Raw genomic sequence first — 12,327 nt, forward strand, 5'->3', positions numbered from 1 at the left:
CAAGATCCTAATATCTATCTCTGAATCTAGGTCAACTATTCTTAAATGCCTATTTGTAAAAACTACTTCTACTGACAAGAGTGAGAATTTGATTATAGAACTTTGGAAACATTACACCGCCCCTACATTCTTCTTCTTCTTCTTTGAAATTGCTTTGTGGGCCTTTTGGTCACAGAAGATGGTGAGACTAAATTATTTTTTTTTCATCCCGTTGTAGTTAACTGTTAGAGACTATACCTGAAATACAGTATGCATATTAAAAATAAGCTTTCACTGTGGAGTGAAAGAAGACAAGACATAAATATTTATTAAAGTGTCAAAACATCTGACTGTATAAAATCTATTACACTGCTTTTCTTTCAGAGATGTATTCTGCATTCTGTAGCATATACCACTTCCCATTATTTTATTTAAAAGGAATAATATTGTATTAAGAGAAAAAACTGCTCTCAGAAATATTACCTTTTTATACAAATTGGTGAAAGAAAACAAACATATTCACAAAAAAACACAAAAAGGATCCCGAAATAAGACTATATGCATTTGAAAGCCACAGAAAACCAACCCATAAAACAGAGGAATTTAAAAGAACAATTCCATACTTACAAGTGATTCTTCAGGACAGCCATAACCAATACCCAGGGTGCCTGGTTCTTCCAACAAGTTGAAGTCCTTCTTTTGGAACTGGAAGCCTTTCATACAACCCCTGAAGGGTGTACTGATAGCCAGGTGTGAGCTGACACCACTGTGAAGGCATGACAGATGTTTGTTGAGAGTCAAAGGTCATGGCTAGTGGATTCTAAATAACTCCAATGCAAAGTAAAACAGTAGACTGTACTGTTAGACGGGAAAAGAATAACATCTGAGGAGATTCTCTTTCTCCATTAGATTCAGCCTGAGAAATACAGGTAACCTTGAAATGGTTCATTGGAGGAGAACCATGCCTACAGCTGTCCAATTAATTGAGAGAGCAGGACAACACCTCACAATAAAGCAATTAAGAGAAGTAATAAGTATTTCCATATGTTACTGTTGTGAACCAGCAGTGGCAGATCACTGAATAAAGGCCAAAGTGCCGCTGCTTCACAACCATCTTCTGATGATGCTCTGAAGGATTCTAGACAATGGACAACTTTATCTACTGCTATTGGTGGGAAGCTTCACTCTCTGGCAGTTTACAACATTACATCATGATCATTTCTTGCAATGTGTCCAAACTTTGTGCAGAGCCCTGTCATGAATGCAGAAATCATGGCTGCATCTGTTATAATGATGCATTGCCTTCTTCCAGAGAAACTGTAGTTGGGCATTTTTATATCATGCAGACAAAGCTGGCAAGTGGATTTATTTCTGGATCTGAAATTTTTTGAAGGATCTGAGATGTTTTTCCCCACTGGCAAGTATAGATTAAAAAAGGACAAAAATTGAAAACAAGCAGTATACAACAGATCAGGAAATACTGTCTCCATTGGAGGAATGGTGATTGCATAAAATGAATGTATAATAGACTACACATTAAATGGCCCCCACTTGGCTAGATGCTGAAGTATCTTTTCTTAACCTAGGTGCCCTCCAAATGGGTTGACCTCAGTTGCCAAAATTCTCCAGCCAGCATGGCCACCACTTAGAATTCTGGGAATTGAAGGTAGTGGAGGATGCCCAGTCGATGGAAGGGTATCTCTAACAGCTGCCAATTTTTGTAGCACTGTTTAATCCAAAATCTAAACCAAAATCACCCCAAGACACCCGACTATAGTTACCCCAAGTGTTCTGTACCAGCCTGCTACCGGCCTTGCAGAAAGGCAACCCCTGTACAAACGGCAGAGGCTGGAAAACGTCTGAGGCTGGAAAACGTCTGCCAAGTTTAATTCACAAACAAACAACAGAACATGAAACAAGATATCGGAACTTTGATCCTCAAACGGAGCGGTTGCTTTCAGCAACCAGCCCTTCCCCAAACACTCCCTTTATTAGAGTTCAGGGCGTGGCCTCCCTGTGCCTCCTTCCGAGGAGTCCCACAGCCTTTCTCTGCTTGCTCCTGCTTGACTGCCTCCTGCGTCGGGCGTCCTTGAACAGGGCCAGCTGTGGGTCATCATCATCCGCACTGTCGGGCTCGCGCAGCTGAGAAGAGGGGCCTGGCTGGGGGCTCTGCGAAGCCTCCAAGCCATCATCAGCAAGTTCGTCTTCAACACCCTCCTCCTCCCCCTCGTCTGAGTCATCCGAGTCATCCGACCCGGCTGCCGGACCCACAGGCTGACCCTGAATCACAACACCAAGTGACTATAGTGTATATTATTCAGGACACTAAACTGATGCTCTCTAATAACTTGTCATCTGCTTTGCCTCCATTACAGCATAATACAATGATACACAAATAATTCTACCTTCTATAGCTGTATTTTAAATTCACATCCTTATATGCTTTATTTAATTTATAAATGAACATCAATATATAAATTAAAAAAACCACCCTTTTGAACGATTATAAACCAACCTAGATTTTAAAATCTCGGTAGGAGCTCCTCCTATATAGACATCACTAAATGGCATGCTTCTCTTTTCATTTTCCATACTTTTTATATGTCTCCTATCCACTACCAGGATCATTTTCTTGGAATTATGATATATGACAGATATCTGAAATGAAGAAAAATAAAGGTAAAACAGCATAGAATCCAGTGAATTACTCAATTTATAATATATCTTTCATTCAGGAGCAAAAAGCAGTGTGCATTCTTCTGTGTTTATTTTCCTAACTCAGGGGTCTTCAAACTTGGCTCTTTTATGACTTGTGGACTTCTACTCCTGGCTGAGGAATTCTAGGATTTGAAGTGCACAAGTCATAAAAGGGCCAAGTTTGAAGACCCCTGTCCTAACAGCATCTAGCAACCGAGCTACCGTAAGTTGCACTGAGGGAGAGTGACTGGCCCAATTCACCCTGGGAGCTTTTGAGTCTGAGGCTCATCTAGAACCTTGATGTTCCTGTCTGAAGTCAAATGCTTTAACCATTATACCTCTCTATCTCTGGCCTTACTGATGCCTTACAATACTTCATGAGAAGTCTGTAAAGTCAGAACAATTTGTAGAGAGAGATGGTGGGTAGAGGAAAACACATTTTGAGGGGAAATTTCTTATGTGTTTTGCAGGTAGGTCCAGGTCAAATCATAACACTGAAACAATGGGAAGGAACAACAAAGACAGTCTTAAAAGCTCCATTACTGTCAGCTGTTCAGAGTAGGTCAGGTCAAGAAGTAGAGGATTCCAGGAATATTATTTTATTCTTATAAAATATAATAACAGAATCTTGAAAGGCTGTCCAAAACCTTCTTAGTATTTCTATTTTCTCAGAGATGAATTATTTTATCTGTTTCACCTCTTTCTCAAGGTCAGAACTACAATCTCTCTCTCTCTAGTCACACACACACACACACACACACACACACACACACACACAGAGTCCTTCCCTCCCTCCCTCCTAGGGAAGGGGCAATGGCAAACCATTTCTGAAAATCTTTCCAAGAAAAGTGAGACAGTGAGAGTCAGGTTCGATTCAACAGAAGAAAAAAAAAAAGATTGAAGCCATTTACATTAGAAGATCTGTCTGCTGCAATTCATAGCAATCAAAGTATGGGTTTCTGTGCATGTGCATATATGTAAAATATATTTGTAAAAATAATAAAGATGGGATATAAATAAAATAACACACTTTAGTGCTTAAACCACAGGCTTCTTCCTCCCAACATGCAAGGCAGCAGACATGTCAAAGTTGGGGGTAGGACTGGGGCAATAGTTCAAATACTATTGGTAGTTATTCCTTGTGAATTGAAAAGGGGAAAAAGCCCTTTTTAGAACCTTTATTCAAGTGTTCTTTTATGGACAAGTATTTGTTGTCTTCTTTTGCACTGGGAAAATTATACATATTAACCCTTCAAGCTAACATTGATGGTGTATCCTGAGGTTCACCTTCTACATGCCTACTGCCCTTAACAGGCATTTAAATTCATTATTTGGGAATCTGCATGTTTTGTAGTGGCTGGACAAGCTAGACAGAAATGTAAATAATTAGGTAATTCACCTCATGGAACTTTGCATCATTAATCAGAGCCTTCTTCATAGAATCTTCTAGAATCACAGGGCCATTACTGAAACCAAAATCATACTGCAGATACAGGTATCCATTTTGCATCTCCAGGCTGAAAAACATACTCTGCATAACCACAAAATTAGATTTTTCAGAAGAGATTGGACTTTTTTAGGCGTTAAAAATGTATATTCTATTTCATACTCTTCCTCAGTAGGTAAATCTATGAAGGCTAATTAATTATCATACTGCTTCCCATTACAATAGTCCTTGAAGCAATTTGCAATCAACCAGCAAAATTCAAATACAAGCAATAATCTAAAGCAGTATATCCAAATAACTTCAAATAATCAATTGGATCTTCGTCAGAAACAGAATTTAAATAATTTACTTCTTACTATATCTGAGCAGATATAAATCAACAACATAAGAACTCATAAAATGTGTTCTTTCTTTTCCCTTTTTTACTTACTCCATTAACCATCAGAAGGAGAAGACCATTATCACTTGGTGTTCGGACTTCTATATCAAAACGAGTCACAAGGCCAAACTTCCCTCTGCTCTCAATATTCTTTGCCAAAGCATAACCAGAACCATCAAAGAAATAGTTTACAACTCGACTCTGGGTAAAGGCCAGTTTATCTCTAACATGAAGAATAAAAAAAGACATAAAGAAAAATTAGGAAACTGGATTACATCTTCCACTCTGGAGACCTCACATAAAAACCAGACTTGATGGACCAAACTGAAATAATTTGGCCTGAATGGCATTTATCTAGTCTGGCATTCATTGTTTGTATGTTTTAGAACAGGGATAGGCAACCTTGGCTCTTTGATGACTCATGCTGGCTCAGGAATTCTGGGAGTTGAAGTCCATCAGTCATAAACGAGCCAAGATTGCCTACCCCTGATTTAGAAGATACACTCTGAAGTGTTTACTGGAAGAGCAAGATCAGCTCTGTTGTTAGAAAGCCTGAGACAAATGACCCAGATGACAAACTGCCCTTCCTGTTGGAGGGCAGAGTTGAATAGCCCGAGGTCATGCCATAAACTATTTACTCCTTTTGGTATGATAAAATGGAAAGGGTGCGCCATTTTGATTTTCACCTTGGGATCACTTTTTTCAATTTTCGATCATTTTGTTCAATTTTGATCATTTTAGGCATTTTGGAAATGCCTAAAAAAGGTTAACATAATTTTTGGTAGATCATGGCCTCAAACATGCTGAATTGAAAGGGAATTAAATCACCACACCAAGTGGTAGAAGTTGGATAAGAATGGTGCCTTTCAATGCCATCTGTTTATATGATTAAGCAAGAAATACAGATGCATGGTAATCTGCCCCTGTGATTATTTTATAGAGTCACAGCATTTTCCAATTTTAATAACATTCACAATTCCTAGAAGCAAAGAATTATAATGTTGGGAAAGGCAAAAATGATGATCTAGTCCAGGGGTAGGCAACCTTGGCTCTTTTATGACTCGTGGACTTCAACTCCCAGAATTCCTGAGCCATAAAAGAGCCAAAGTTGCCTACCCCTGATCTAGTCCAAATGACCATTTGCTCAAGAAATCCATTATTTCATAATTTCTGTTAAATGGCTATCAACTGTATATAAACCATCAACCTTTGTTATGTTTACAACTTCTATTGTCCAGCACCTTATATTTTCAGAAAGGTCTTCCTTCATATGGAATTCAAATGCTAATAATTTGAAGTTGCTGCTTTGAATACTACACTCAGGAGTTAAAGGAAAATACGTTTGTTCAACCAGTTAAGTACAGTTCTTCAAATATTTGAAAATCAATATAACTATGTAGTTTTTTTAAAAAAACACCAAAACATTTGTATGCCTTACTGTAGGTCTTATATCACAAAACATAGGAGTACTATATATGTTTGTCACCCTGAGTTTTTATAAAAAATAATAAAGGCAGGATATAAATAAATCAGTAACATTTTATCTTAGAAAAAAAGGATTAGAAAGTATTTTTAATAACCATCCAAAGATCTCCACAGATTGTTATAGAAACAGCTGTTTTACACCAACAAAATAGTTATTGATATTTTTATTTATAAAGATGTAAATGTTTAAGATTTGTTCCTGATAGAGGCTAATTACCAGAATTATTACATGTGATTGGGGAAAGAGAGAGGGGAGATTTAAAAGCAAAACAGGTTCATTAAGCATGGCAGAGACTTAACCTATGCCAAAACAGATATTTTTAAACTCCATGTTAAAAAACAACAACAAATGTGTTATTAAGTACATACCAATATTTGTATGCATGCTTACGAAAACAGAATAAATAACATAAAAGCCCTTTCAACCCTCATCTGGACTTTTTGTGAAAAAGTGAAAAAAATGAACTTGTGATTTATGGGTTTGATGATTTGATATGGTAGTTATAGAGAGAAGAGTAATATGATATAACTTTAGAGAGAGAGAGAGAGAGAGAGAGAGGTTACAATATATTTGTATAACTGCTGTGAAGAATATCAGAAGCCCCTTCTTTACATCTTTTTTATTTTCCCCCCATTTTCCTTAAACTTTTTTTTCTTTTCTTGCACTATTTGCTTTTTCTTTGATTTCTTTCTTTTACTCCCCTCCTACTTTTTTATCAGTCTGTGTTAGTTTTTATCTTCTCGATTAAAAGTTCCATGTATGGAGCCTTGGTGGAGCAGTGGGCTAATGCCTCCTTAAGTAACACCAGCTGCCTGCAATTAGCGCAGGTTCGAGTTCCGCCAGGCTCAAGGTTGACTCAGCCTTCCATCCTTCCGAGGTAGGTAAAATGAGGACCCAGATTGTTGGGGGCAATAAGCTGACTTTGTAATAATGCCGCTTGGCCCCCCCCGAAAGCCCTAATAAGCAGGCATATACATAGAATGAAGGCTATTGCTAAGCACATTGATTTGTGCTTTAAATTGTAAGCCGCCCTGAGTCTTCAGAGAAGGGCGGGATATAAATGGGATTAAAATAAAATAAATAAATAAAAAATATGTATGTATTATGTACACATACACATGCAACTATGAATACATTTATTTTTAGTCATTTGGTTCTTGCTTTCAATCATATGTAATGCTCTTTTCTAAAATCTCCTCAGTATAATGCTCCTTTCAATATTTTTCAGAGTTAGGAAAACATACATGATTGCAACCTCAAAAATATAAATAAAGCTAATAAACCTAGCCCAGGAGGAAAACAAAGTTTTCAAAAACCAGCAGCCAAACAAAAGCAATAAAACTCAAAGTCCACCAGTAAAAAAGCAAACATTAACTTATTTTCTGCTCCTTGGATTTTTTTTATAGTGTAAAGAATGATCCCATTCCCATAAAAGTCTAAATTTATTGGTCAGGAGTTATGTGAGCCCAGGTAGGATATAAGCCAATCAGAATATCTTGAGGAAAGTGGCAACCAATCAGACCAATGTGCAATGGGTCTCACACACATATACTTCTTTATGCACCTGTGCAGCTTCTCACTTTCTTTTCACCTTATTTTACATATTTACATCTGAAACATTTGAAGTTATTGGTTAAGAATTAAACATTGTACAGCCCTGCCCACCAAAACAGGGCATGTATTAGTTTTGATTGGTTGGTGCAGACATCTACCTTTTGTTGAATTAATATTTGTTAATTGTGATAGGGAAATGGCTTTTGATTGTATGGTTGAGATCAGCCAGTGTTTTGGATGCATTACCACCTAGCTGAACCTAGCTGCCAAGTTCAAAAACATGGATTATCAGTATGACCTCTTGTGTCCAGGTACTTTGGGGACTCCAAAATCACAAAATGCTTTGGACCTGTCTGACCATTTGGTAAATCTTGCTTTTGGAAATGATTACCCAAGACAGATCAAGTTCACCTTACCTGATACAAGGTACTGATTTGGTAATGTTATATATGTTTTTGAAATTATACAGACTAATGACATCATTATTCAGTGTAGCAAGCTCCAGGCAGCCAATAAAGCCAGGCAAGTCCAAGCTTGGAGGGAGCTTTAAAAAGAAAAACACATAGTTCAGATCAATCTCATAAGCTTCAAAGGCTTATTCTTTATTTTAGTGGTCAAAAGCATATTTTGCAATTTCTTCTTCTGCCTGTTCAATTATTTAAACTCTATCCATTCATATCTAGACTAAACTGATAATGCCTATGTTTCTTGCTATCAGTTACTAATCATTTCCTCATTACTTGCAACACTGATTTAGTGCTCTCTCAACTCTGACACACATACACACATTTTGTGTGTACCTGCAGTATATAACTAACATACACAGAGAGACACATACAGACACAGACATGCACAGACAGACACACACACATACACACACACAAACACATATACATATACATATATACACACACACACACAACACACACACACATATAATCATTTTTATCCCCCTTCTTACATCCCTGAGCATTTTGCAATGCACCAAGTTGAAGTTTTTCTTCTGGAATCCACTGGGCTCTTATCAACCTTGAACAATTACCTTACACTCTAGAACTGGAAATTATTATTATATTATAAATATTAGTATTATATCCCACCTTTCCTGTTCACATTCAAAGCAGAATAAATGGGGGATTTTACTAGTTTTTACTTATGACAAAATGTGATGAGATTGAAAGACAAAGATTACCCCCTTTCATCCAGTGAGGTCTATGTTTGGTCCAAAGCTAAAATCTTAATCACCACTCTGGCTTCAATCCTGGGGATTACAGGTAGTCCTTGATTTATGACTACAGTTGGGACCAGAATTTCCATTGCTAAGCAAAATGGTTATGCCCAATTTTAAAGTAAAATCACTGCAGTTGTGAAGCAAATCATGCAGTCATTAAGCGAATTTGGCTTCCCTCATTGACTTTGCTTGGTGGAAGCTGATTGGGAAGGTCACAAATGGCAATCAGATGACACTGGGACACGGCAACTATTGTAAATATACGCTGGTTGCCAAGCGCCTGAATTTTGATTACATGACCATGGGGATGCTACGATGGTTTTAAGTGTGAGGACCATTTTTAAGTCACTTTTCCAGTGCTGTTATAACTTTGAATGATCACTAAATAAATGATTATAGATCAAGGATTGCCTGTAGTAAGCCACTTGCACAGTGAATTAAAGCTAGACACTTGCTTTTTCCTTTCACTTTCAGTATATGCTGCTATCATGAACAACAGAAGATTTTGTCCAGATTATTTTCATATATGGTGGACTTGTAGAAATATAAAAGCTTTTTGGATTAAAATTTGGTGGAACATTCAAAAGATTTTTAAGAGAAAGATAAAGTTCACTCCACAGTTATTTTTATTGGGTGTTATTACAGATTGTGATACTAAAGAAATTAATTTAATGTTGAATTTGATAACAGCTGCAAGGTTATTGGTAGGGCAATATTGGAAGAAGGATTGTTTGCCTTCCATAGAAGAATGGACGCTTAAAGTGTCAAACTTAGCAGAAATGGCTAAGATTTCTGCTTATTTGAAGGATCATTCACAAGAAAGATACATTTCGGTTTGGAGAAGATGGATAGATTATATCCAGAATAAATATGGGACTAAAAAGTTCCATTTAACTTATGAGTAAATTTTAGATTGTTATTATTATATTTAGTATTAGTATTGTTTAATAATTTGGATATTTTTAGTTTGCTTGTATTTATGTTATAGGGAATTAAAGCATATTATGTATTTGGTTATTTATATAGTTGGTTAATGTTAGTTAGATTATGATTATTATATAACTGTAACCCTGTAATCAGCTCTGGGAAGTGGGGGGAAGTGGGGGGGGTCTAGGGTGGGTTGTAATTTTTATAAAACTTTTCAATAAAAAAAGATTTTGTCCAGATTGTTAGCATATGGCATGGATGCAATAAGACTCTCCTTTATCTCAGTAAAAAACATGTAAAGGGGTTACACAAATCTGTTGCTAAACTGAAATCAGTTCTAAACTGCCTTGTCATGCCATCCATTGGGAAATATTAGCATCAAATATTTGTCTTTTAAAGCTGCCTCATTTTTTGCAAGAGGTTTCATGATGTAGGTTTCATCTTTAATTCAACCTTGAAAAAGACTGAGTATTCCCAGAGACAATGTGCAGAGCCATTCTTGTTCTTACCTTAAAATCTGGAGGCACTCCTCCCACATAGAAAACAGTATTTTTAGCATCCAGATTCAATAAAGAAGCATCACCTGGAGCCTCTCCTTTATTGATAAACTTTTCCTCAGCTGTGCTGGTAAGGCTAGGGATTGTCAAAAACACTTTGCCGTGCTTGCCAATCCTATTGAAGAACAGTAGAGTCAAAAATGAAATTGCTTGATTGAATGATTATCAATTTCTGCATCTATGTTTTTCAGGAGACAGTCAGCAATGGAAAATAATTTCTTTTCCATGAAACTTTGCCTGACATTATTAGTATCCTCAGAGATGAATTCTTTCTATGGTTTTGATAGAAAGATTATTTAGGATACGGTCTGGAATACCTTGATGGAGAATAATGGAAGAATTGCTGATTTTATTTATCTATCATGGATTTGTATAATCTTCCTTTTAGAACTTTTTAGCATATATAGTGATCATTTAAAAATGGTAGGGGTTTTAAAGAAAAATATTTTTTCCCTTTCTTTTGTTTAAGCAATCAACAAGGATAATTAAGCAGCAATGATAATTCAGCAGCAAATACTAATTACAATAAGTAAAGATAGCTATTTTGCCGGGTTGCTAATAAGTACAATTAACACTACTAGTAATCTACATTGTGTCTACTACTAGTGTCTACATTGTCCTGACACTAGTAGTAGACACAAATTGGCAGGCTGCCAATTTGACACTACGGGTGTCAAATTGGCAGCCTGCGGGCTGGATGTGTCACATGCAGGCCATGCCCACCCTGGCTCCACAAAGGCAAAACCCGTCGAGATACATCACAATACATCACATGACACAATCAAGTTTGACACCTGTGATCTATACTTAATAAAAGTAACAGATGTAATCACATTACCTCTCTATTTTAACCAGATTGAAATGTGCAGGCCAAGAGCTGATTGGCTTGGAATCTAGAGGTATATTCACATCACCAGCACCCAAATTATAAACGTAGACCAGGTTCCTATTCTTAATTGCAAGACCCACATAATTTTTTGTCTAGAGAAAGAATGAACAAAACATAGTTGTGAAAGTTACAAGAGAAATAAAAAGCAAATTAGCATAGTTCTGCCTCGCATTGGAAAACTTAGGCAATACAAGGACCACCCTGGTTTGCAGATTTGTAATCTTTCTGAGAAATGGTTAACATAGCACCTTGAAAAGTATGATCTAGTGGAGAGAAAGAGAAGCTGAACTCAGAAAAGCCTTGACAAAAATATATTGATCTAATCAAGTTACATATCTCAGTGTCAGAGATATTTTTTTTTTGTAAAAGCCAGCTTTTAGCAGCCAGGCACTGCGCTTATTTTTTCATTTGGGGTAAAGGGCCAAAATGGGCAGGAAAGGGATAAAAAGATGGACCCAAGATTTTTCCCTATGATTTTGTGGAAAATATGTTTTTTTTCTTTTACTTCTAATCTATATTAAAATCTACCTGAGAGTTTCTACTACCATTTTCATACATTTCCAAGAGTTGTTATTAAAGGGTACCTGAGAGGATCACATAAATAGTTGTCTGAAGCTCATGGATTCTAAGGCTTCAAAGTGGAGTCCTTGGTGCTCTTTGAGTTTGGTTTTATTTTCTGCAGACATTTCATTAGATAACCTCTTCACTGCCAGAAAGAGTAAGGTTTGATCTGTCAGAGCTTGCTCTGTTAGTGTTGGTGGGGGTATGGTTTTCTTCTTGATAGCTCCTTCATTAGGCTGTTGATTACTGTTTGATTTTTTTTTAAATCTGGATTGATAGTTCCTTGATAAAGTAATGCTTTACTGCTCAATTGTTTCTCTGGCCGATGCTCCTAGTGTTACTCTCACACACACCACATTTATACAGCATCGAAAAGAGACAATAAAAAAGCTAAAAAGGGAGCAAAAATGAACATCCAGACAAAACAAGAATTAACACCAATTAAACAATATTCTAATCAAGGAGAAAACCACACATCCACCAATACTGATAGGGAAAGTTACTGTGTATAAACAGAGTGCAAACCCCACTCCTTCTAGTATTGAAGATGTTATCTGCTCTGATAATGAAATGTCTTCAGGAAAACAACCAAGCTCAGATGTCAGAACTGCCTTTTTTAA

At 36.7% G+C, this 12,327-nt stretch overlaps 1 protein-coding gene across 1 annotated transcript in view; it reads right to left on the minus strand.

Annotated features, from left to right (window-relative positions):
• Nucleotides 1-12,327, minus strand: part of LAMA4 (laminin subunit alpha 4) — a 102,066-nt gene that overhangs the window by 17,563 nt on the left and 72,176 nt on the right. Inside the window, exons 20-26 of the mRNA XM_081346628.1 lie at nt 11,096-11,238; nt 10,210-10,372; nt 7,959-8,086; nt 4,554-4,725; nt 4,076-4,207; nt 2,495-2,637; nt 607-745 (exon numbers count right to left, since the gene is read on the minus strand). Of these exons, the coding sequence (XP_081202754.1) occupies nt 607-745; nt 2,495-2,637; nt 4,076-4,207; nt 4,554-4,725; nt 7,959-8,086; nt 10,210-10,372; nt 11,096-11,238 (1,020 nt within the window). The remainder of the gene's footprint in view (nt 1-606; nt 746-2,494; nt 2,638-4,075; nt 4,208-4,553; nt 4,726-7,958; nt 8,087-10,209; nt 10,373-11,095; nt 11,239-12,327) is intronic.

This window comes from Vipera berus, assembly GCF_964194415.1.
Source record: "Vipera berus genome assembly, chromosome: 1".
NCBI classification, from domain to species: domain Eukaryota; kingdom Metazoa; phylum Chordata; class Lepidosauria; order Squamata; family Viperidae; genus Vipera; species Vipera berus.